The sequence below is a fragment of the Agelaius phoeniceus genome, chromosome 1, assembly GCF_051311805.1.
Source record: "Agelaius phoeniceus isolate bAgePho1 chromosome 1, bAgePho1.hap1, whole genome shotgun sequence".
Lineage (NCBI taxonomy): Eukaryota > Metazoa > Chordata > Aves > Passeriformes > Icteridae > Agelaius > Agelaius phoeniceus.
In genome coordinates, this window is record NC_135265.1 from 114,857,208 (window position 1) to 114,884,710 (window position 27,503).

The window sequence follows — 27,503 nt, forward strand, 5'->3', positions numbered from 1 at the left end:
ATTTCCTTAGAGATGAGCTTTCTAATATCTTGGTTTTTAAATTGTTTTGACATCCAGTTTAGTTAGTTCCTACTACTGAATTCTTTTATATGAATCATGGTGTTAATTATATTCCTAGATATTGCTGTCAAACCCCAGTTGTTCATAACTTTCTAACCTTTCACAGTTACTGTGACATCCATCTGGCCCCTGGCTGGGCCTTATACAGAACATCTGACTTTCGTACAAAAATGTAGTGGGGCATACAATTTCTTTCTTTGCATTTCTTATTTTTACTTATCTTGTTTTTCTGGTCCCTTTTCTCATCTACTGCCACTTCTATTTACTTCTCTTGTGTCTTTCTTTGCCTTCTCCATTCTGGTTCCCTTCCCATCTCTCATCTTTTACTCTTCACTTTCATTTTAACTTCCTTCCTTACTCAACTCAATTTGCTCCACAATTATTTTCATTTTGTAAGGAAAGCAAAAAGTCAGGTTTTCTGACTACTGGAGAATAATTATAAAGCTATCTTGGAGTAAAAACACTCTTTGAATTTCTAACTTTGGTTTAGAACTATTAATATATATCTAGCTTCTCTTATATTAATTTATACTTTATATTAATATATATCTAAAGCTTATCTTGTATGATAAGCTTTAGAAACTAGATACCTGAAAGATAGAAATTTCATTAGAACCAAAATCTTATCATAACTGATTGTCAGAAAATTGAGGTATATAGATTTTAATGTAATAGGAAATGATTGATGCAGTGATACATATTGGCCAAACATCAAATGAAATTGAAATGCATCATTAATGATGAATATAGGATTAAATGTTACTTTTAATCAGTGTGTGCTTTCTTCGATTCAGCAGGGACGTGCTATGTTAAACTTTGCAAAGAATCAGACTATAAAATTTTGAATTCTCAGATGAATTCAGGCCTATATTTTCCCCAAAGTTCAGGTCAAAATTTTGTTTTATTAAGTATTTCCCTGTTTTGCAGGTGGATTCATTTTTGGTGGAAGCTGTTTCTCTGAGTCATTTGCAAAAAGTGGTCATAGGTCATGATGGAGAAGGCTATGGGGCAGGGATGTACCTCAAGATGGTAACAGTCAAAGAATCACAAGATTCAGACAAAGAGTGGGTCTTTCCACTGTGGAACTGGCTTGATACTCATCTGGGTTTGTGTGAGACTGTTTGTGAGATTGTAACAGTTGGTAAGTTCTGCAAAGCTGGCCTGCCCATTTTTATATACATGTGTTTGACTACAGCTCATTTAGATGTCTACAGTATCCTTCTTTTATTGATAATGTGAATTTTCAGTTTGATCTTAGTGTTGTAGCAGAGCCACATCTGGTAAGGTCAAAGTTAGTATAATTCTGTCTTCTCGATGTGCTGCATATGGAACACCTGCCTTCCAAATTAAACACAGCACTTTTCAATGAGAGATAAACAGCCAAGCTTAGGATGTGCACCTTTTGGGGATAAATAGCTTAAATTTTATGTACTATTTTTTGGCCTAGAATCTCATTTGAAATCTAAAGAAAAATTACTTCTGTGAAATGAGCCTAGTCTTTACCTGTGAGAGCATTCCACAACACAAAGCAGCCATTCTGGTATGCTTGTTTCTGCTCATTTCACACCTACTACTATGCCATGATTTGCACAAATCTAAACCTGGATGTACTTGGCAAAAGAACGCTTACAGAAGAACCTTTAGTCATTCAGAAGTAGTAAAAGACTTCTTCCTTCAATCCTGTGAAAAGAATTCAATGCAAAGAAAATGAACCACAGATCTTTGTCCAGAGGAAGTGAGACACGAGATGTCCTTGATTCAGTTGTGTGGTTTTTCTGGGTTGTACATTTTGTACAAATGTACAAAAAAGTACATTTTCCTGAGCTGTTCCTCTTCATGAAATCATTTTCACTCCATCTAGTCTGGTTAAAACTAAAATGAATAATAACAACAATTAATGAAGAAAAAGAGAGGGAGATATTGATCTTCTAAGCATCTGGCAGATAACTTTGTGTGTTTATTATAGGTTACCTGCCAGTCTCACACTATTAAACCACCTATTATTTTGCAAGGCAACATCTGGTGACAAGCAAAGTTCATTAGAATTGTTCATTTTGCATTAGGTGCCTGCATGCTACATATGGTTACATGCTCTTAAACGATAAATTTACTTTAGTAACACTGATTGCTCTTTAAAGAACAATTACTTAGATCTCTAAAAGTTGACTGAATATTCTCTTACAAATTACTTCCAAACATGACAGGGAAAATACATTGGCATCAAAAAATGCCATTGAAACTAAATTTTAAACACAGAAAGAGCATTAAGCTGCTAAATTCTTCACAAAAATATAATAAAGATATTGATGTGTTCTTCTTAGTGAGCAGTTGCTATAGATACAACATAACCTGCAAAAAGAGCTTTGTTTGTGTACTGTTAAGGCTGTGGTCCTGCTAGATTATGCCATTCTCTCATGCTGTCATCTTTCCTTTCTCTTTGATAATTTTTAAAGGTAAAAGGTCAACTCTTACTCCTAAACTGCCTGAAATCAACATGAAGTCAGGTTTCTGGATAATGGATATCACTGGATCTGATTTGAGTGCTGAAGAGGAGCCAATTTGCCTTTCTTTTATCTTCTACGGCAACCTGAGTCACAAAAAGTTGCCACTTCAAGTCACAGGAAAAGCAATTCAGATCAAAGTACTTCAACCTTTCTCTGTTGCAAGAAAACCCTACGAATCATGTAGCCAATAATCCACTTAATTCTGAGATAAATTGTTTCTTTAAACTAAACTACCAGATTGATTTTTAAGTCCTCTGTGTAGTTTGGCACAGATCATAATTTCTGTTTGTAGGGAGCAACACATGAACGATGGTTTTTGAATGAGCAAATTCTCCCAGTGTCTCATACTGAGAATGTTTAAGTGAGCGGATTGGTCCCTTGGTGCACATCACAGTGTATAGCACGTGGCAGGTACTGATTTACAGGCTTTGTTGATCTCACAAAAATCAGCAATTTGTAAGCATATAATATGCCATGGGATACTGTAGAGCTTTTGGGGCTGATGATAGAGAAGGAAGAATCATAAATGAGACTAAATGCACAGAAGGTTAATTTTTCTCTTTTCTCTCTCATGTAATTTATTCATCCCTGCCATCAGTTTCTCTGAACTGGTTTTTCGAGTACGGTTTCTTTTTTCCCCCTGTTATTTATTGTCTCTTCCTTTTTCCTCCTAATGAATTGCATTTTATAATTGAGCTAAAGAAATAATTTGTTGTATTTTGATGCTCCTTTTTTCTTTAGTGAAAGAGGAACTAAGCAGACTAGACTAACCACAAACATGATCCAAAATGAGGAGTACTCAGAGGGTTTTTAAGCTATTTCCAAGAATCTCTGGTAAATACAAAAAAGTAGTATGAAGATGGAGGTGCCCTGTCAGAGGAAAGGCTGAAGTCAGGCCACATGGACTTCTACTCTCTGGGCATACCTAAAATGAAAGAGCAGGGGAAAGGATCCAAGAAGTATCGAATAGGAAAACACACCTTCTCTTTTCTCCCTTTTTTTTCCTTACAGTGAAAAAAAAATTCAATTTAAATCACTAATTATAACATCTAAGGCCTCCTCTGCTTTCACCTACTCAAGCAATGGTATGTCCTAGAGATGGTGCATTTTCCCCAGTAGAACTAGATTGGTTTTTTTCTCAAGTATGAATGCAAGATTTTAATATACAACATCTATGATCTAGAGTGAGGATGAAGGATGCCTTGGATGTTCCCTCAAAACTGGATTAGCTTTCTTTCAAAATTATGTTTAATGACATAGTTTTTATGGTTGTAAGAAATATTTCCAATGTTGTCCAAAGTTTTAAAAATTGGCTAAATCTTCTGTGCCTGAAAATAATCTGAATCTGTGTAATGTTTATGAACATTGTGACTTGTTCTATGTACAAATTTCAGCAGCGACTGCCATTGCTTGTTCCTTAATATCAAACCTCAAGCACACACAACCTATTTGTGTTTTTAAATCAATTTTATATTGATTAGAAATTAGTAAAGTTAATTAGAAAATAGTACTATTTATAAATCAGCCCCAATTTTTTAACTGCTGAAGTTTGTTCAACTGTTGCATACAGCTGCCAACTACGTTTGCTCTGGCACAATTGAAATGAGATCCATTCATCTTCTCTTTCTCCTCACACAGGATGAACTGGCAGGTATTGGCTCAATATACAAAGTTCAGGTAACTGGCCCACACACTGAGTTAAAACAGCCATGGCACTTAGATTTACTGCATATGAAGCACACAGACACAAAGGAAGAGATGTATTTAGCTTTTGACTGCTGGTTCAACCCTAAGGAAGACAAATGTGTGGAGCTGCCAGCTCTCTATGCAGATCAGGAGCCTTTGCCTGGTAAGCTGTGTCCTTTTTTGTTACTGGGGTCAGGATCTGTCTCTGGAATACCAGTATATCTCTTTTGGGCCAGAAATACTGTGTGGAGATTTCCATAAGAAATTAATATTAAGGAATGTGTTGGTTTTGCACATGCGTTTACCACAACAGAGAAATTATTGGTATGAGGATTATGAGAGATGCTCTAAGTGATGATACCAAACACAATATTTGGCTTCTTTCACGTTAGATGATGTTGCAGTTTTAACTCTTGATTGTTTATTCTCTCTTCAAATTAATAGTATGTCAGCTGAAGATGAGTACAAAATATGTACTCATCTACTGTGTGATACTATTTGTCTCTTCCTATTCACAAAGAAATGTATGTGATCTAGAAACAGAGTAAAGAAGGAAAGAATTGCAGACCCCCTGCACAACAAAGGTTGAATTTTTAAAATGCCACACTGTTAGCCAGCTAAGAGATGTTCAAGAATTTCAATTAAACTAGTGTTTTATTGATGTCAATGAGAAATTCATAGCACAGCAAGTGATATTCTACAAAAATACACATGAAGTTGCATGTTTCTCTGCTGTTAGTAGTACATGTGAATGATGCCAGAGAGATAATTGATTTCTGCCAGCCACCCCCAACCACTTCCCCTGGAACAACCAATTGTATACTGATAACTTGATCACTAGTACTTAAGGACAAGCTTCCCAGTTTTTCAGCTTATTAGAATAAAGAGGATTGATGGAGAGAGTAAAGATCACATATTGAGGCTTTTAGTGCCAGTTTAAGAGGTTTATTGCTAGAGGCTATAGTACAAAGAGTGTTCTGCTTAAATGGAAACTAATAGAAAAAGATGGAAGCAGCCCAGAAAAAGAAATAAAATAGACCACATGGACTTTTGAAGACTGTTCTCTAAAGAGAGTTTCCTAAATATTTCATCTAACCTAAAGTTGAAACTTGAAGGAAATAGCTAAGACCCTTTAAATTTCTGGTCTTGTGTGGGTTTACATAATTAAAAAATTGTCGTCTAGTATTCATGTACTGAAAAATCTTACCATTTTAGACTTCGGATCCATCAAATGCAAAATACATTGGGTGTTGGATGTAATATATGTTGGATTTACATTCATGAATATAGTAATTCCAGACCTTATTAAAAGGCCCTATTTCCCTAATTTATTTAAGAAAAAACAAGAAGGACTGTAAATATGAACAATTATCTTCTGAATTCAAGCTTGTTACATTTTTTACTGCATATAAAATTACAAAAATTTTACAAAGTTAAAATGCTAAAATATTCTAAATACACCTCTCAGAGCCTCTGTTGTGCTAAGATATATGGTGCTGAGAGCCAAATGGAGACACTGTCTGAAAGCATTTTTCTGATATGTAAAGTAATTAATTATTGAGGTATATTAGAGATTTAGGGTGTTTTTCTTGGAAAATTTCTGGGAAAAGACATGTATGTGTTCTCTCTCTCAAAAATTAATCTTTAGATGGAAGTATCTACCAGCCTAGAAAGTTTCTAACAAACCATTTTATGGAGTCCAGTGATTTACAACTGGAACTGTTAATATCACTTTTATTCTTTGTGGTCCAAATACTACTTCAGTCTAAAATTTCTTCTTTGTTATATTTTGGTTTTATTCATAGACACACACACAAGAAATACAAAATAATAATTTTAAAAAAAGTATTTAGTATCTTTAATTTATGGGGCTTTTTTCCTTTTTAATTGAACATTAGGTGATTACTTTCAGTTTTGCAATATGTTGGCTTACATCTGAAAGAGAATTTTTTTAAATAGGACTGGGAAGAGACAAAGAATTAAAAACTTGAACAGAATACCTTGTCTTAGTAGATTTTTGTTGTTTGGGTATGCTGTTCATACAGAACACAATCAGAATGCTCTCAAACTCAGCCTAAAAACTTTTACCCCATTTCCCAGCATCCCCTTTCAGTTATGACTCCTTTCATAGGGGCTACTTTGTGTACTTTTATTTCCCTTAAATAGTGGAAAATAAATGGTAAATATTTGCTATGAATACATTGAGCTTTAAATTATGCATCAATAGATTCAGCAGTTTCAGCTGAAAGCACCGACTCAGCAGAAGCACTACATACATTTCTAAGCTAAGCTTGTAGGTCTGTATATTCATGATTCAAATATTAATGGACAAAAGCAGTAAAAATGTGAGCACTGTGCTTTCTCATCTACCCCCATGGAAGTGGCCAGCCATGATCTTATTCAAACAAAATATTTTGATCTTGTTCATACAAGTTGCCTTTTGACTTCAACAAACTTGCTCCCATGGCCCAGTTACACAGAGGAGGCAAGACTCTGAATGAACAACGCAGAAACTTCATAGCCTAACTCTCCTGAAAGCAAAATGCCATTGGCTAAATGCGAACCAAAGTGTCACCTGGACAGATCATGCATTTTCAACCATCAGGAACTCCAGAAAGATCAAGTCTGTGTGGCTGCACTGACTTTAATGCAGCTATGTTGCGTTTTACCTGGCAGAACATTTTTAACTCCCTTGAAGAAAGGAAGGAGATATGTTAGGGCTCCAGGATGGGAAAACTCTTGATTTACTTCTTATCTTCACATATGAAGTGATACCATCAATGATAAGAATTTTCCCAGTCCTTAGTTTAAATTATTAAAAAAAATAAAGCAGTCCCAGGTTGAGTCCCTGAAGCAAATAGTGCTGCAGTGAAATAAAGCTACATTTAAGCAAACAGAATTTTTCAGACATCATCCTCATGAAGTAAAAGGCAAAGATAAATAAATACATCTCAGAAGTTTATTGAAATGAGCACACTTTCATTAGTAGACTTATGCAGCCCTTGTTATTTAATGACTCCTTTAAAATATTAATGTTACAGTCTATACCAACCCACTCTTTAAAACCATTTATCCTGTTATGGGACCTTTGTATTTTAGAAATAGAAAGGAATAGCTATATAAGATGTCACAATATTTGAATTCAGACCTTTTGATTATAACACTCAACATGAATAGCACCAACTTGTGAAAAGAGCTGTAAGAAAAGCTTAAAATAAATATCCTCAGAACACTTTTTTTTCCCTCCTTGTTTTCCTATCACCTACGCATAAAACTAAATGACAGCTTTAGCTTCTGGGTTCATTGAATCATTCTTAAACCTACTAGAACTTTCTCATAATTATAATATTTTAAAGAATGTACAGTTTGTTTAAATAGACCATTTCTACCTTGGAAAAAAATTGATTGAAGAAGAAAAATATACTGAGATTATCAGATGTTTCTAGGATGTATACTCAGATATTCTTGTATCCTATGATGTACATTAGACTGAAATACATGTTTCAGACTTGAATAATGTGCATTTCCATGCTCTCTAGCTTGTACTGTCAGCTGTGAAGCTGAAGGTGCTTTGTTTCTCCTTGATTTCATGTCTGTCTAAAACACCACTCCCCTCCTTTGCACACCAGAGTTGTCTGGGAAAGCAGCTAGTGTAGAGCCAGCCAAGTTCCAGGGAGGGACAGGAGGCAGAGTGTGCCTGGAAGTCTTTCTCCAGCATGTAAATGTCACATAGTCTAGATGCTGTCTGTGTTTTACTGCTACAGTGATGAAGGCTGTGGGAGAAAGGGCTGATAATTTTTGGTAGTCAAACATAGCTCAGGACTTGTAAAATGCTGAATTTTAAGGCTGCTGAGTTCTTAAAAAAAAGTCTTAGCGTTTGTGATAAAAAAAGTTCAAGAGATAAAGCAAATACTTTCAGATACATTCTTGGTACATGTGCATTGTTCATCACCTGCATCCCCAATGTGACTCTGCATTTTACGGCGGAGAAAAATGTTGTCCTTATGAAAATATTAGACAGTCGTGTTTTACAAACATGTGTTGCTACAAGAGCCAAGCTTTTATTCTTAGGCTGAAGAAGCGATGCCTGTGGTGGGAAGCAGAGGAACATTTAGACCATCTAAATTTAGACTCTGAGTTCTAGTGTTTATCTCTAGAATGTGTGGGAACCCATCAGAGGTGTTTTCTATAGCACCTGCCTTCCCCTGCTGGCTACATAAGAATCTCAGTCCTAATATAGCCACCAAAGTTAGATTCCTAAATTGACAGTACCAGCTCATAACACAAATGAGCCCAGATGAACACACTATGCAAATGATACTTGCTATTATAATCTGAATTAGAGCACACAACACCAGGAGGAAAATAAACTCTATCCCCCAAAAACCTTTCTTATTTTGTCCTGGGGTCCTTGTTGTTAAAATGATGTAAATAACAGTGAATATTGAGACTGTGACCTGCTTCTGTTTAAGTGTTTCCTTGTTCCTTGTTTCCATAGGAAACTCAGGGACTGAAATAGGTCATTTAAAAAGTGAACATAGGAGATTTCCATGAAGTTTCTTTGTCATGAATTCAGTCTGGTCTCATCTGCATCACTTCCCTATGTATTGTGACAAGAAGAGGCAAGGAAGCAGAAGCTTCATATAGGGGACATACATGTCTTTTCTAATCTCTGTATTATGACCACAGCTGAGAAACTAAGGAATGCTTTCCCTTAGTCAAAAGTCAAAATTCAGTTATCTGACCAGATTTGTGGGCCATTATGTCATTAATGGCAGGTTCTTTGGAGAATGATACAAAATGTCAGTAGGCTTTTCTATTTATATGTTAAAGCTGATGTTGAAAGAATTTTTAATTCATTATTTTTATTTTGTATTAACATATTTTAACTTAAGAACATTGTGATAGTATTATGGTCTAACTGGTGATAAATAAAAATAGAGGGAGGGAAAATCAAAGAAATATTAGAAAATAATAGAAAGAAAAAATTAGACTTCCTGAAGAAGGATGTATATATGGCTTTTGCCTTAAGAAAAAGCCTTGTATGTTTTCCTACCTTGTATGGAAGGGGATATTACACAAGAGATCCTGTGCCCTAAACGGCAACCAGTAGCACTTACTTTCTGGGGGTGGTGTTAGAGCAGAGCAAATCTATATTCTCTAGATTGCCATCCTGTTATGCAGCAGGAATGTGTTTTGGTTATGTCTATGTCACCAGAAGTGAAGAGACCTTGTTTGGTGGTACAAGAATTGGTACTTAATGTGGGTGTCAGGCAAGATGAAAAGTGTTTTCTCCTGCTGATTTTTTGGATTTATTTTGTCTATTTTTTCTGAAGTTGTGGAGTATGAAATCCATTTGCACATGGGAGACTTGAAGAAGGCAGATGCCACTGGAGAGGTTTATCTTCGTATACAAGGAGAAAAAAGTGACTCAGGGAAGAGATGGCTTAACTCAAAAAACAGCCTCATCACTTTTGCTAGAGGGCAGGTAAAATAATGAGGAAAAATGTAATTAAATCTGAGAGTGTCTTTTTGTTAGAACTTATATTTTCAGAAAACGTTTCATGGATAGAATATCAAAAATATTAATGTTTTATATTGCATATAACGATTGTCTCCATAGCTAACATATTGTTTTTAAGCTTCATCACTGTCGTGCTACAGTAAAACACCTAAGGTGATAAATTAATTCTGAATTGGACTAAACAACATCTAAGAGTTCTGTTTTAATATTCCAGACTTTTAAGACTAGGGAGGCATCACCGCTTTATTAAAATATGCCTGTTAGAAGTGATAACATTTCTGTAGGATAACTCATATTTGTAGCCCCTCCATCTAAAGTAGTCTATGAACTTTTCTTGTTATCTTTCCTGAACACCGTCAGTGTTCCAAGAAGACTCTTATTTTCTTCATGTTTCAAATTTTTCCATGCACTTCTTGCTTTTTGGTAAACATATTGTTGCTTTTTGAGATTAAATAGCTTTTCCTAGAAGAGTAATTCCTTGAGTAGTTGGCAAAAGAACAAAGTAACTAAAACAGACTTCAGATCAAAAGGAAATATCTCTTTCAAATCAGAAGAACATGTCTAGCTGATACTTTATTAGATCCTAATGTTTAGAATTTCATCTAGGAGGTTTTTTTGTTTGTTTTAAGGAAATCATTAAATGAAGTACCTGGAAATCTTTTAGGGAGAGTGAGAAGAGAGTATTTTGCTCTTGCCAGCCAGCCTAGTATAGTTTCTTCTCTGGTGCAGAAAGCTAGAGAAATGTACTTGATATATGTTTAATTTATTCTTTGCACATACCTGTGTTTATTTTATCTGCTTTTTTTACTATTTTTAAAGACTTTAGAAGATACAAGGCTTTTGTATGAAAACTCAGATTTTAGTCATTATGTCCACTGTATTTTCTTTCTCCATTTTGGAAGAGAATATGCATGCCCAATGTCATGCTCATCAAGAACTGATCAGACTGGTAGCTCAGAGTTCACAAGTTAAATCTGAAAATAATGACAGGGTAGTAGAGCTCATCTGATTTGAAGGAGTATTGTAGGAAGTTGAATAGATTAGTCTTTTGATAGATAATAGTCCTGTGTAGTATGTCTTAAGGATAGTGTCAGAGAAATCTGAACAGCAAGACTGCCTGCTACAATGGATAAGGTATCAGTACAGACACAGAAGAGGGACAGATTCTTTTTTCTTTCAAAAACCCAAACTGTCCCAATCTTTTAAAAAACAGTTTATTTTATAAGAATGTGTTACATTTTTGCCAAGAATAAAGCTTGTAGAGTAAAACCTGAACAATAGCACTTGACTTCTGTGAATACTCATTCCTGTGGAAGTACTACTCATCTGCAAATTCATGCAGATTTTTTCTGTATAATCCAGATTCTGTGTCAGTTTTTGAACAGGCTTGTTCAGATTTGCTAAATCCTTCCTCTGAAATTCTAAAGGGCTTTTCTATATCCTGGGCTATAAGACCCTAATCATCTTCTTATAGTAAAGATTTTGAGTAGCAACTCTTTGGGTATCCACTCTGTTGCAGTTCTCTTTACTCCAGTTTATTCTCAAATTACAATTGCTCTGTTCTTAATCATTGCTCTTTTTTTTAGATGATTCTTTTGACCAATATTATTCTAACAGACATTGAAATTCTGGAACTGTGAGACTATGGGAACAATGCAAGGGTTTTATTGTTTTTTTTCAAACCCACAAACTAGTCCTCAACTGTTATATTCAAACTTGCATTTTCAACCCAACTTTCTAAGACAACTGCTTATGTGTTCAACAGAATAACTCATGAAGTCACATGAAATAAAAGTCTTAGCTGTAGAGATTTAGTTTTGCAGCTGGTTTCTCAAAAGATTAGATTCATCCATTCATAAATAGTATGTTTCCAAACCTCATTTCTTCAGGCCCAGTTAAAAAAAGCCAATGAATATGCATTTTAAGCAATGTGTCAGTGCACATACTTATGTGAGCTTTCCCAGAGATTATGAAGGTGACTGTTCAAAGAGGAAGATGAGCATATATAGGCAGGAAGGTGAATAAACTATAAAGATTTAAGGTATGGAAAAAAGGAAAGACTCCATGAAGTCTATTGATCATTTAAGTCTGTTGTATGTAGAAAATTTGGCCTATTATAGAGATGATTTCAAGGAGACATCCTTATCCCAAAAGCAGAGTGGTTGAAATCTTCACAGATACCATTCACTTACTTCCCATTTACATGCCTGATTCCCACTAAATTAACTGTGAATTTTAGTGAAAATGAAATTGCTCCAGATTTTCATAATTATTAGACATCTAGTATTTATCAGTTTCATTGTAAGTTTGGTTCTGGACCAAAGTAACTTTCAACAAGCTAGGATTTGTTTATTTCAGTCCATGAAGGTATGAGAAATGAGAACTTTATTGCTAGTGCTTGTATCTGATTTTTCCATAAATACTTCCTACTAAATACAGAGGCATTCTGAAATTCATAATTCATAATATCAACTGGATAAGAAAAGATGAGCTATAATACATAATATTTAATTATGAAGTCAAACACAATTAAATGTCATAGGTGAGATAAATTTGCTTCTATCAAGGTGCAAAACAATGATCAGACACGCCAGGCTAAACTGATAAATACTTAAAACCAGACCCCTATTAAGTTTAACTAAAATATCATTTTGATTATTTTCATATTGTAGGTGGATATTTTCAAAATCAAATCTGTATACCTTGGCAAGTTGAATCAAGTTTGTGTTGGATTTAAAAGTCTAAGAAAAGGTTGGTAATTTTTTCAGTTAATGTAAGATAATAATGATGTAGATTATTAGGTTTAAGTGACCCTAGTGCTTCAGAAATGTCTGAAATTTAACACCAAAGTGTTTTTAAAAAAATTAGAAAATATGAAATTGATTTCCATTTTCTGCTGTTCATTACTTCTTTTGGATTATACATGTCAAGTATCCAGATACAGCTTGGTTTTACTAAAATCTGTAAGGGATTCCAAGGAAGTGTTGTGACAATGTAAAATTATATATGAAATTGTTCTCCATTGAAGTTTCTATCTTTTTATAAGCACAGTGAACAAAGCTTTTGTTTTTCATGAAGTGGTATGCCATCATGCTTTTGAAACTTTTGTAAATTTCTTCTTCCTGTACATTTTTAGATGAGGATAAGTCAAAAAAAGGAGTTTATTTCAGGACTATATGCTTGTGTGTAAAGATGAGAACATAGAATTTGTTAATTAGATTGAGAAGTTGAACACAGAAGAAAGGCTGTTCTGGCCTCACAGGTTCTTTCCTTCTAATCCATGCAAAATATTTTGAAGGGATCCTGCATATGTGAGGTTGACTGGCAGATAAAAAGGCTTTATTGCTGCAGCATTTTTCCTCATCCTACTGCTGACTCCAAAGCAGCTATTGTAGCTAAAAATTTTGCTTATTTCTTGAAAATAAATACCAACAGCAAGGAGTATCATGAACTGGTATTTTATTCAATCCTTTGGCTACAATTTTGGCCCATTGTTTTTTAAAGACAACAGAATAGAGATTCTACAGGTATTTTACTCCTGCAGGATAATGTTGATAATGGAAATGATTGTTACAGAGTATGATAACCTGAGTCTCTTGTTCTTTCTTCTTTTCTAAAAAAACCCCAATATTACAAAATGCCTCTGTAGGTTAAACTTGGACTCAGAAAAACAGGATGAGAGACTATTTGCTAGATGGTAACATTAAAATGAACACTCAAACTTTCATTCACTTCAACAAGACTGGGAGTGTAACCAAGTTTACCAAGACTCAGAGATATAATTCTACAAATGCCTTGTTTCCAAATAATCATGGTCTCAAAACAAGATAAAATTAGCTGAAATTTCTTCCTTGTTATATAGAATGGTATCTCTCCAGAAAGAAAGCTGTGGGTTGAGTGGATTTTCCGATAGCTAATGTCATAGAACTCCTGATCCTTTTTCCATTAGGACATTGATAATATTATTTCCTATTGGGGTTTCTTGCGTCTAAAGACTGCATGCAGAAGCCTTTCCATACTTTGAGATGTAATAGATCATTACAGCAAATCTATCTCATTTAATTTAATTTACATTTAATTTAACAAGATCTGTAAAAACATTTACTATTTTGGAGTGTAGTGGAACAGATAGAAACACATACACATAGCCAATATATTTTTGGAAGTTTTATTTCCTTAATAAGTCTGTCAAAAGAAAACCTTTTATTGATTTGATGAAGGTAGAAACTTATGACTGCATATACAGGATGTTTTGTTGCTTAAAACGTATAAATTAATAATGTCCTGTTTATTTTCAATCAGATGGGTGGTTTTTGGAAAAAATTCTTATAAAAGAAGTCTTCTACCCTTTTTCTACACATGTTTTTTCCCACGATGGATGGATCAATAAACGCTCCAAGGAAGATTATGTAGAAGTTGCAATTCCGCTCAAAGGTAATACAAGCAGAAGTGTCCTTCGTTTCCATGAATCACTCCTGCATGGCAGAGCAGTTCACAACTGGTATAAGGTTACATCACACAGTAGGAAGAACTTGGCATTGGGTACCCCAATGGTGAGGGGCTGGGCCTGGACCAAGGTGAATCATGCCTTTTGTGAACAATCATGCCTTTTGTGAAATTATGCCTGAGATGGAGAAATTTGAAATGGCAGTATTGAAAGATTCTCCTCTGGCAGGACATTTCCTCTCCTTGGAACAATACAAAGAGAAGAGGCATGGCCTCTGTGTGTGACATGGATCCATGAGGCCACTGGCCTGGTTTTCCACCCCTCCATGGGACTAACATGAGTAATGAGGGGTTTGTGGCTTTGTTGCTGAATTTCCTGCGCTACATCCGGCACTGCCAGCAATACAATCTTTTGGTTTATACTACCTTATGACAGATATTGTTCTAAATATGGGTTTGCTTTTACTGCAGAGACATCTGTGACATCCCTTCCCACGGAAAATTTAGATGCAAAAAGTAGAGGACGATGGCAAACATGGGTGCACTGCACACAAGTACCAGAAGATGTTCCTAACATTCAAGTTGTTGCATTTGGAAGAAAAGGGAAATCCCCTGCACAGAAAGTTCAAAATCTGAGTGATACTCCCTTTTTGGTTGGTTTCTTTTCTACTTCATACAAGTCTTACTAAATAGTTTCAGTAAAATAAGAATTGTAGCCAATATATATGACTTTATGTGTACTGGTTGTTTGTCAGTGTTAATGTTTACACCTCTGTGTCTTAAATAAACACACCTTGGAGAACTTCTCACTTGTGGGCCAAAACATACCACTTAAGAAAACTCTCTTGAGGAAATGCCAAATATTATGTGAAAAACCTCATTAACTTTGAATTAAGTCAGGGGAAAAGAATTGGCCTTGAAAATACAGAATTCAGTTGTACATTTCCTTCTTTTTGTTGTGTTGGCCTATGCTCTGCAACCATATCCCTCAGTAAAAAATAGACATAATTTATGATACAAATGTGAGTCTGAATTGCACTCTTAATAGGACTTCCTCATCCTAACACTAACCTCATTAACCAATATTATTACCTGTTGTATTTATTGTTGTATTATATTGTTTTGGGTTTAAAGTATGCCAAGCAAACTGTTGCATATGACATATATTTTTTAACTATTTTTTAACAGTTTACCATTGGTGACATTGGAGAAATAACAAAAGTCTCCTTTGTGTTATGTGGTCCATCCTTGAGAAGAGGAATTAAACTCCACAAGGTATTCCAAATATAATACATGTAAACTTGCAAAAATTTTCAACAGAACAGTAAATAACTTTTGTTGAGACACAGATGGTCTCAGTTACCTGGTATCTACAAATGACTGCCTACAGCTGCTGCAGACCTCTTTGTGGGTAGCTCAACCTTGTTTGCACCTGCTGAAGTGCATATTGCTATAGCTCTTCACTGGTGTGCAGACCCATTATGCACAGTTCATCCTGCTGATGTTAGGAAATGTTAATTCCTGCATGGAAATACTGATGGTCTCCACACAGACCAACCTACCTGTGGAAGCCAATTAAGATAATATTATGTATCTGTTCTTTTCAATATCGCCATCAGTGGTCCTCAAACCTCTGATTGTAGTTTAATACATCTTTAAGAATTCTCATAAAAAGGAATGGAGAAAGGACTTAATGCTGTCAACCTTAAAATAGAATTAGAATTTAAAAGTATCTTTAATACTTAAACTTGAAGGTTAATTCAAGGAAAAATTGTGTCAATGAGCTCTGCCTATAGGCAAGGGCAAAAAACCCCATTGTGGATTAACTCTGAATTAATCTGAAGTAATGATTTGAAGAATGAAGAATGATTTCCTGAACTGTGCCTCAGAGTCCCTTAACCCTGCTATGGATTTGAAAGATAAAGGTGATTCCTTATATGCATAAAGACTCCAGAAACTGTTCTGATGGGAAATGCTAAAGACAGCTGCATTCCAGACTTAAATGTGTATGGGCTTGTGACACTCAAAGGAATGTTGAGTCTGAATTTATGAGCTCCTCTGGGGATAGAGGAGTTTATCTTACGTTTTCTCCCCAAATGTGTTCTGTGTCAGTTAATATTGTATTCTCCGTTTAGGCTATAAAAATGGAAAGAATAGGTAAGCAAAGCTAATTTCTCATTTTAAATATGCATCTCCAGGCCATTTGATAAAGCATTCAAAAAATATTTTGAAACTACGTATCCATTATGTAATATAAGACTTCAGCCTCCAGATTGGTGGCTTAAAACACGGGAGAAAATTCATAAATGTAATAGTTTGCTTTCTTTTCCAAAACAGCCCTATGCAACTAGCTAAGTGATTTTTGTCTGTATTTTCAAATACTTTACAATTCATTTAATAATTGGTCTATTAGTAGCTATAAATTGTTACAATCTACAAGAAGTCAGTAAGCTGCTATAGACCTAAGTAGTTTCTTGTATGCATGTGCAACCCACAGCACAAGCCACAATAATATCTATTGCTTTTGCCATTAATATGCTTATAATATCTAATACTAATTTATTAGTCTATTTATAAATTAGTTATTCAGGGAAGCATAATATAAAATGTAATAAGTTGGTCTCACTCTAGTAGGATTCTTACAGTGCAGAAAAAAATACAGATGTTGTATAGAAAAAGAAAAATTACAGGGAGATGTCAGGATGCTTACTATAGCTTACTAAGCTTACTATAAGCCAGTGGTCAAACCCAGCCCCAACTAAATAAAATTACCTTATTTGGTTTCTTTTTAAGTGAAAGAATAGTCAAAGTTCCAGAAATTTCTCAGAAACACAGATGAAACTGCAAAAAGGGGATAAAATCCCTACGTTCTTTTTGTTACTCTGTCTTCTCTACTTTGATGTTTACAGGGTTCTTCCAAATACCAAAATTTTTCCTGTTATCTCCTACACTTTTCTGCAAAATTCTGTAGTGAATTATATAACCTTAGCTAAAATTTATGTATTTTCTGTAACTTCTGAAGAATTATGTACTACAGAATGAGTAGCTATTTCTTGCTCAAAAAGAGTTTCTGGTCTTTTTTAAAATAGAATTCAAACACATTTTTAAAGTTTGTTTAGAATATAGAAACACTATATGATTTGAAGATTAAGTTCACACTTAAATGTAATCTTAGAACTAGCAAGAATTTGTCAGGTATATTTTATTTTAAGGCCAAAGTCTGCATAAATATACACACCTCATTTTTATGAGTCCAGTTTCTGCAGGCTGTCTGCCTGCATATGCAGGTAAACCTTAGTGCAGTTTTAAGACAGATAGGAGTTTGTGATATGTATTGATAATTGGGGTTGCACATATTGATGGAAGTTAGTGGGAAATATTTTTGTATAAGAAGAAGTTATACATTTAATATAAAAAAATTTGTTATTGCAAGTGCAAAAAATACCTATTTTTTGTAAACAATGGGCTGCAATTTTAGTGGAATTTAACACTACCTAAATAAATCTACTTTTTATTCAAGTAATTAATGGTTTAAGTCTGGAAATGGTTTGGGGATATTGTTTACTTTCATCTGGAAGCCCTGTGACTGATCTTGTAAATCACTGGACAGAATGAATAAGCAGTAATGGAAAACATTAAGTCATTGCATTTCTAAGAACTCAAGGGCAACACAGTCTGACAAAATATTTGAGTGTGAAACTGTCAAATTCCCAATAATTTAGTTTATCTCATTCAATTATATAAATATTTATACATCTCAAAGCTTGCAGTTGAAATCTGTGTGAGGAAACCTGTACTCAGGATTTCCAAGCACTGGTTATGTTTATTCTGTATGATGAACACAAAGTTTTGCTGTTGCAGCTGCTGTCAGTACTGGAAAGAAGCGACCACAGTAATTTTGGGAATCCCTGCCTAAGAATTCCAATTACTTACTGTCCTGATGAAATTAAGTTTTTGTTTCTTTCTATTTCCTTTTGTTTCAAATGTCTTGGATATGCTATTTCTACAAAGAGACACAAAGAAATCCTAAAGACTGAAGAAACCATTTCTGCAAACTTGCAGTCATTGGCTATTTATGAAGTTCAATATTGCATGTAATAGTTACTACAAATGTTTCTGCATATACTTGACAGATTTTAACTCTGTATTTTATAACCTGACCTAGGATAGAGTACATGATCTGAGTTGATGTCCTGTAACCTGATTTCCATCCTGACCCTCTCAGCGGAGCTATGTGAGCTCCTAAGGCTGTGCTTCCTCCGCTGGTTTGGATGTTCTAAGTCCACACACTTGGAACCTAATTTCTTCACTCTCCAATAAATACTTAAAGCCAAGTAGAATGAAGCTGCACCTAAGCTTGCCCATTCTATTGAAATTCATTCTTCAAATAACTTATTTCCACAGGCAGCCCTGAAAGCCACTGGACACCTAATTTCTGCCAACTTGGAAAATCCTACCTGAGATATAGCAAAACTCATTTAAAAAAATAAAAAGTAGCAAAGCAAATGTTTTTGGAAAATGGGCATATACTATTAAGATTGATGTAACTGTATTCATTCATTTGGCACCCTGAAATTGCAAACACATACAGGTCAATTTAAGCTGAATCTCTCATTGGTTCTTTACAAATGGGTCCTATGCTTGTGTTGATATGCAATGAAGAATACACCTATAAATAGCAGGCTGCAGAATTAGCAGCTTTTAGAAGCTGCTCTAACTGTTATGCAGAATCAGATAGCTGTTATAAAGTGTGTGCAGGAGGAAAAAAAGTCAGTTTCTTTTGGGATGGAAATAGGAAATTAAATATTTAAATTAATTTCTTTCTCTGATTCTACCTGCAGCTTCAGCTGAAAGACCTGGACACTAAACAAGAGTTGAGCTTTCACACTGAAGCCTCATGTCTGTTTGGAGAAGATGGATCTGAGACTGTGACAGAGCTTGCTGCAGTCAGGCCAGACCAGCCACCTCTCAGGGGTATGCTATTGAAATAAAAAATAAATACATGAGCAAATGCATGCACAAATACAGAATTGTAAACTGCCTAATAGGATGAACACAAGGCACAAGATTGCAAAGTATTTTATATATATTAAAAAACCACTCAAAATTACTTTTAACTATTTGTTCAATAAACTTTGGGATGACAGAATCACTAGGTTGGAAGAGACCATCAAGATCATTGAGTCCAACCCATGCCCTAACACCTCAACTAAATCATGGCACCAAATGCCACATCCAACCTTTTTTAAAACGCATCCAGGGATGGTGAGTCCACCACCTCCCCAGGCAGACCATTCCAGTTATTTATCACTCCTTCTCTAAAAAACTTTTTCCTAATATACAACCTATATTTCCCTTGACCCAGCTTAAGACTGTGTCCTCTGGTTCTGTCAGTTGCTGCCTGGAGAAAGAGACCAACCCCACCTGACTACAGCCACCCTTCAGGGAGTTGTAGACAGTGACAAGGTCACCTCTGAGTCTCCTTTTCTCCAGGCTAAACACCCCCAGCTCCCTCAGTTGTTCCTCACAGGGTTTGTGTCCCAAGCCCCTCACCAGCCTTGTTGCCCTCCTCTGGACGTGCTCAAGCCTCTCAAAGTCCTTCCCAAACTGAGGGACCCAGAACTGGACACAGCACTCAAGGTGTGGCCTCACCAGTGCCAAGTACAGGGGGAGAGTGACCTCCCTGCTCCTGCTGGCCACACTGTTCCTGCCACAGGCCAGGATGCCCTTGGCCTTCTTGGCCACCAGGGCACAGCAGGGCACACTGCTGGCTCATGTTCAGTCAGCTCTTGACCAGTACCCCCAGGTCCCTTTCTGCCTGGGCACTGTCCAGCCACACCGTCCCCAGCCTATAGCACTGCAGGGGCTTGTTGTGGCCAAAATGCAGGATTCAGCATTTGGACTTGTTAAACTTCATCCTGTTAGACTCTGCCCATCCATCCAACCATTCCGGGTCTCTCTGCAGAGGCCTCCTACCCTCCAACAGATTGGCACACGCTCCCAGCTTAGTGTCATCTGCAGATTTACTGATGAAAGACTCGATCCCCTCATCCATGTAATCAATAAAAATACTGAACAGAACTGGCCCCAGCACAGACCCTGAGGGACACCCCTGGTGACAGGCCCCAGCTGGATGCAGCACTGTTCACCACCACCACTCTGGGCCCGGCCATCCAGCCAGTTCTGAACCCAGCCAAGAGTGCTCCTGTCCAAGCCATGGGCTGCCAGCTTTTCCAGGAGGATACTGTGGGAGACAGTGTCAAAGGCATTGCTGAAGTCCAAATAGACAACATCCACAGCCTTTCCTGCATCCACCAGGTGGGTGACCTGGTCATAAAAAGAGACCAAGTTGGTCAAATATGACCAACCCCTCCTAAACCCATGCTGGCTGGATCTGATAACCTGGCCATCCTGTAAGTGCTGTATACAGGTATCAAGTTAAAGCACTTTCTTCTGTTTTAAAACAACTGACATGTATTGTTTTCACTAGAATAAGTACCAATTTGGAAGTCTGAAAAATGCACAGAGCCCAGTTAGTATATTTGCATGTCAGTTTTCAGAAAATGATTGATTTACACTTAATGAGGGACTAATTGACAGATTAAAAAAAAGGCAGGTGCAAAGTTGTAATGGCATGAATCACAAAGAGAAAAATGCAGGGTTTTTTAGGTTTTCTTCAAGCCCTATTTCTGCCCCCGAAGCCATATTTCATTTCATCATTGTACTTAAAATATGATAACATCTTCCTTTGTTCAGATTACATTTTATGAAATATGTAGAAAAGAATTCTCATTCATTACACTGTGAACAGAAGTCTTAGTTAAAATATTTAAACCTTTTTGCATGTAAATCTAACTGGATGCTAGACTGCAAATGGAAATATATCTTAAGAGTCTGTTATAACATTTAATTCTTCACAGAGCCCATTAAAAATCCTCTGTCATGCTGCCTGAAGGAATATGTACTGTATAACTTATCAGACAAAAGTCATGGCAAGCCATCCTTTGTTGTGAAGAATAATAATGCGTATTTGTATAAATAGCTGAGCCATTTCTGCTGAACATATTAAATAATGTTGGCCATAATTCTCAAAATATGAGATTTAGACACAGTTCAGTTGATCCAGAACAAAAAGTGTCTTTCATCATCTATGTCTGTGTGTTTCCTTGGTAAAATGTTAGAGTTGGTAAATCCTAACTCAATTTAAGACCTATAATTCCTACAAGAACTCCTGGTTTTTTTACAAAGCACTATAAAATCAGTCTGAGTCTTTCGGGTGATTCCAGAATCCAGAAGTTGGGTATCTTCTCCTTTTGTAATGCGAGCATGGATTCTTGAATTGATTCATAAAAGACATTTCATTCCTAATGCTGTAGTGTGTGCTGTGAGATAGCTAGCAATCCATATGAAACTCAGAAAATTGATGTCAATTCCTATAACTTAATTCCTTGGTCTTGAAATTAATCTTGTACCTAAAATATATTGGTTTATAATGTTTGGTAATTAAATTGCTAATAATCTCATTTGGTAATGTCTTGTGTCACTGATTTTTCATGGCAGAAGTCTGTTACTTCATCAATGTCCATACAGGAACACTTCCTGCATCAGGAACTGATGCAGATGTATTTATCACCGTATTTGGAGAGTGGGGAGATTCCTGCAAAAGGAGACTCAGGCACTCACATTTTGGAAGAGGGCAGGTTAGTACTGAGTCATTTTCCTTATATGTTTTTTTAATGTATTTAATTTTATTATTTTCTGATACCATACTTCTTTCCAATTATGAAATACCAGCATGGATGTTACACTCTGGTAACCTGTGGAAGGAATGTGCTGCTTGCTAAGTATAGGCATTTCACCTGAATTGAGATTCCAGTTTAGGAATAGTTTGAGTACAAATAAATCTAAAATCCACAAACTCTAGGTAAATATTCTTAGAATCTGAAACTGCATCCAATGATAGATGAAATTCCATGGCTTAATTTTCACCTATTTGTGAAGCTAGTATAGAAATCTCAGGGCTTACTTCCTGTGGCTGCTCATTTAATTTTTTTTTTTTAATCCACCCAGATAGAGTTGAAAGCAAGATTTTAAAGGTGTTAGCTGCTATATGTTAATTAATCCATTTTTCTGTTAAATTGCAAACAGGTAAACCTGGTTGTAGACATAATTGTCTGCTCAAGATAAATCCTAGGAGAGATTTTCTGGTTAAGCTTTGCTTTTTACCATATTAATGATTATCTCTACACAGCATGTTCACCCATACCCTGAACTGAGAGCACTAGATCAATTCATCCTGCACAATGAAGCAGAATCCTCTGCATGTTTTCACACTGTTTCTTATGCTCTCTCATGCCTGAGATGCCATAACTTTCCTAGGCAACCTGTTCCACTGCTTTCCTAGCCTTGCACTTAACTCTTCCTTCACTAGATTCATGTCTTCTTGGGCTTAGAAAATTAGAAACCAGCCACATCATTTTGTTCCAGAGTCATACTCTAGTCATTGATACTTTTTCTTCCATGAATTTGTATAAATTCTTCTATAGACGATAAGTGTCCATAGTCTCCTGTGTCAATTTAATTGTACTTGACCTTCTACCTGAGTAAAATTAAACTTTCACATATTACTTAAATCTCATTCCACATTTTCTTTGGAAGACAGTGAATGTTTTCTTCCACATCACTTTCTCTTTGCTTCTTCCATGCTTTATAGACCTCTGCCTTCTGTGCACTTGTATTGCTGCATTGTTCTTTGCAAAGAAGAATGTCTCTTTAATCTTTCTACTTAGACTTTTCTATGTGTTGTTCTGACTCTTCAATAATACTTCCTTTTTTTTAAGATGCCATCTTTTTTCAGAATCCTGCTGTCTTAGTCCAAACTGTGCTATAATGATACAGGAAGAGCTATGATGTTGATTATCTGGATAATATTATTAAAAATACAGGTTAATCCTTGGCATTTTTGACGGCAAATGTTTATGGAAAACTAGAAGGGTTAATCAAAGGTGTAAAGGCACATGGTCAGTGTCATAATCTAGAAAAGAAGTCTAAAAAGAAATAATTCACATGGCATTTCATACTGGATGTTAATACAGAGTCAGTGATACAGCTGTTAGTAATAAAGAATTCACAGCCACTATGTTGAGCTGCAGAGTGCTGGGTGTCTTCCCAAGCAGATTCTTTGTTTTCAGGGAGCAGTTTTTATGCTGCAGACAATCAAAGTGTTCTTCAGTTTAGGCATTTTAGGTATTTTGTGTGTTCACGTTCTTCATTGTTTGATAGGTTCCTGGGAAAGGGTTGAGCGGTGGGATGGCAAAATGTTCTGACCATACTGAGCTATTTAAGGTAATAAATATTAAAGCTGGTGGCAGAGACTGCAGAAGAACCTCATACACAATGAATGGGTAATAAAATGGCAGATTAAATTCTTTGTAGCTAAATGAAAAGCAGTGGCTGTGAGGAGGAATAACCCTTTAAATTTGCATGCAAAATGATGGGCTCTGAAATATGAAAGTAGTAGGATATCATCTCAGTAGAAGCAAAACAAAAGGAAAACAGAACAAAAATGTTTAGAAACTATTAAAATAACGAAACAAAAACAAAACAAAAAATCCAGCCACTTAAGGCAGAAAACACAGTCATACCTCCAAAGATGTTTACTAGTGCAGATGCATAATAGATGCTGTGTTTTGTTGATTCATTTGTCTTAAAAAGTGCAAGAAGAATGTCAAGTGATATGAAATATCTTCCACACAAAGAATAGTGAAGCAGACATGTATATTTATTCTGGAAAAGAGATGATGAGAGGAAAGGTGAGGGAGAAAAAAATATAAGATGGCATAGAGAAAATAAACATTTCTATTTCTTTGTGAAATATAAGAGCTCAAGAGCATTCAATGTAATGTGCAGGTGGCAGATTCAAAACAAAAGGAGGTGCCTTTTTGCTCAATGTGTAATTAATACATTTTACTTTCTGGCACAAGATGTTGCAGATGGTAAAGACATATTGGTGCAAAAAGCCATTGCACATTGTCATGGAAGACGACTTTCCACTGAGGCTGTTAAGTGCAAAGACGTAATCTCTGCTCAGTCAATCTCTGAACCACAAATTGCAAAAGGCTGAGAGACTTTATATTCAAGAAGCATCTCTGTGTATTTGCCCTGTTTTTCAACTCTTCCATAGAAATCTGTTAGTGGTAGCTGTTGGCAACACTATACGTGATGGACTAGATGGTTCTGCAATTTAAAGTAATACAACCAGTCTAACATTCCTTTTACATAGAAGTTCATCAATTAAAAAGTTGGAATGGGGTTTTAGTGAGAGTTTTTAGGACTAGAAGGTGAAAGGAAGGAATATAAAGGGCAAGCTGTCTTGAGAGACAAGAATATGTCAGCAATATCCCTGAAAAATGTGGAATGGACAGGCAAAGAAAACAAAGTTAAGGAAGCTTGAGATACAAAAAAAAGGATCTCTCTTGACTGATAATGAATATAAGGAAAAGCTAGGAAGACAGAAAATTTCAACCAAGTGTAAGAAAACAGATTAAAATGGGTTTGCAAAACAGTTTAAATAAAATCATTTTGGGTTTCATTAATTGTACATCCAGTAGTGTGTTTAATACAGTTCCAAACATCTTTGTACTGAAGGGAAAAAGAAATGTAATGACATCAACCAAAAGTACATTCTTACTAATGCTGAGGGAGTAGGCAATTTAATGTATTATTATGAGAATTCATTGATAACAATGGGTGATTATGACCACTGTTGTCTAATGAATGTTAATTATTATCACAAAGAATGAAACTAATGATAGGTCCCTTTTTCAATTAGAGTTAGCTGTGAAGGAACATGAGTGTTAGCAATACAGGATATTTCCTCTAAGTCAAAGGTCATGTAGACTGACAGGAAAATTATATTTGGCTTGGAACTACAAAGAATAAAATTAAAAAGCAATGAGTGCTCCCGAAAAGTTATTTGCAAGATGTTCCTCCCAGCTAGGTCTTATTTTGGGCTACATTTACTTACATGCAGGGGTATAACTTGCCATGGTAACTGTTTGAGGATATCGAGGATATAACAAGGTATGAATGCTGGAAGTCCTAAGGCTGTGCTAGGAATAATAACTTGGATGTTTTCTTTTTCTGATCACATTGTGGAGAATAGTCTGACACAGACAGGAGAATGGACGAGATGACATAATTCATTCTAAAAATCATCTCTTCCTTCATTGCTTTCTGGTCCTCATCCTTTTTCCTGCCTGGTGGCAAATTGGTTGGCAACAAATAAAAATTATAGCGTCTGTTTCTACTATCCATCTGGGGTTTTTTTAATGTCACCCACACACATGCCCATGTATCTACCCACCCACTTATATTATCTTGCACAGAACACATTCATTCTCTCACTCACATAATTTATTCATCCCAACATGCACTAGTGCAGCTGCCATTTAGCTTTTGTTTACTGGTAGCCGTAGCAATATTTAAACAGATGTCTATTTACATCCGAGGAGCACATCAATTCTTGCCTGTATGCGTGTACAGCCTTAGTTATAGTTTCTAATGTCAGTATCTTCCTTTGTTTGCATAGTCATCAACAGTATTTCTGTTCAGAGTTGAATAATACAGTATTTCCTATTTGAATAATAGGGTGTCTTAAAATGTAAAATACTTGAAAATGTTTTAAAATAAAATGCCTTATTCAAACAGAAATTTAAATTACCAGGTCTGTCCTGATTCTTGAAGAACTCCCTCTGTTTCCTTTTTGAGGGGTTAGTTGAACTTCAATTTTCATGAGCTGTAGGTTTTTTGATCAGAGGTTTGTTTCTATCCAAAACAAGGGGATGGTTTTTTGTAATAAAACCTGAACTGCAGTGATCATGATGAGGAAAAAATGTATATATTCAAGGATCCACATAGTTTCTGAACAGGTTCTCCAAATATGAGTGTCAGCCTGTGACATCTTTCCTTATTCTCCGAAAAAGATACTTCAGCATTGAAAGGAATTTGTCTTTCCAAACGCAAGCTCCTCAAAGACAGAAGAAAAGATATACGGTCTAATCAGTTTTCTATTCTTTTTGCCTCTTTCTTCTCAGGTTTGTGTCTCTGAAATGAGAACAGTAGACCTTGGACAGTTAAGCAAAGTGCTTGTTGAGCACCATAATGCGGGTTATGGAGCTGGATGGTACCTTGACCAAGTTGTCATCCATGAATCAGGCAAGACTGAAGAACAATATGTATTTCTTTGCCAGCAATGGTTAGACAGTGGAGTTGGTGATGCACAGATGGAACGAACATTGAAACTTCTTGGAAAAGTCAGGAATGGAGTGTTGACAGGAAAGATTTATGGTAAGGTCCAAAATCCTCAAAACTCCTTCCAGCTTTCGTTTTAATTGTAATCCACAATATTTTTTTTGTTGTTGTTATTTTTAAGGCTAAAACCAAACTACAGAAACAGTATAGCTTGAATGTGAACTCCCTCTCCTACACCAATTTTCTCTCCAAACGCTTTCCTGAGATGGTAAATGCAATTACAATGCTCAGGGAAGAGAAACTAGAGCATAAGGGAGATATTAAGTGACAGAGGCAACGAAGGTACTATGATTTTAGTTGAGGTTAGAAAAAAAGCTGAAGCAGAAAGAAGTAGGTTGTTCCATATGGCATTCAATGCAGAGCAGAAGGCTTCTGCAACAGTGATGAAATCACAAGAGATACAAAAACTCTTTTAGCAGAATGCGATTTTCCCTTATGTTCGTATATTTGCAGAAAGCATTTGCTTTTATTTGCAGTTTTCTTTTTTACTTATATCAATGGCACAAGTTCTTGCAAACAGTTAGTTGACCTGAAGTCAATATTCTATTCAGATTGTTTAATTAACAACCAAAATTCAGAAACAACTTAGACACTGAAAACAACACTGCTTTGCCAGGATACTGTATTTTTTACTCTCTCATGTGTCTTTCTTGAAGAGGTGTAAAATTCTGGTTTGGGTCCATTTATGAAAACTGAATCAGAACTGATAGACCAAGCTATGTAAAGTTTAACTAATCTGAAGGTGTGAATTTGCATTCTACATCAGCCATTTTGTAAACCAATCTCTATTAACTTCCATGATCCTGCATATTTCCTTTTATGTTCAGAGAATTTTATACTATACATAATTGCAGATAAAATGAATAGATTATGTCCTCATATTTAGTCATCTAAAATTAGTCCACTCGTTAATATCTCATATCATCTAACAAAACAGAAATAATGTTACTGATAGTACAGAAGAACAGAAA

General features: G+C 35.7%; 1 protein-coding gene across 1 annotated transcript in view; it reads left to right on the forward strand.

Annotated features, from left to right (window-relative positions):
- Nucleotides 1-27,503, forward strand: part of RP1 (RP1 axonemal microtubule associated) — a 165,645-nt gene that overhangs the window by 99,572 nt on the left and 38,570 nt on the right. Inside the window, exons 33-43 of the mRNA XM_077191277.1 lie at nucleotides 988-1,201; nucleotides 2,514-2,701; nucleotides 4,203-4,413; nucleotides 9,587-9,738; nucleotides 12,447-12,525; nucleotides 14,077-14,208; nucleotides 14,692-14,873; nucleotides 15,409-15,495; nucleotides 19,062-19,194; nucleotides 21,781-21,920; nucleotides 26,316-26,568. Coding sequence (XP_077047392.1) covers nucleotides 988-1,201; nucleotides 2,514-2,701; nucleotides 4,203-4,413; nucleotides 9,587-9,738; nucleotides 12,447-12,525; nucleotides 14,077-14,208; nucleotides 14,692-14,873; nucleotides 15,409-15,495; nucleotides 19,062-19,194; nucleotides 21,781-21,920; nucleotides 26,316-26,568 — 1,771 coding nt within the window. The remainder of the gene's footprint in view (nucleotides 1-987; nucleotides 1,202-2,513; nucleotides 2,702-4,202; nucleotides 4,414-9,586; nucleotides 9,739-12,446; nucleotides 12,526-14,076; nucleotides 14,209-14,691; nucleotides 14,874-15,408; nucleotides 15,496-19,061; nucleotides 19,195-21,780; nucleotides 21,921-26,315; nucleotides 26,569-27,503) is intronic.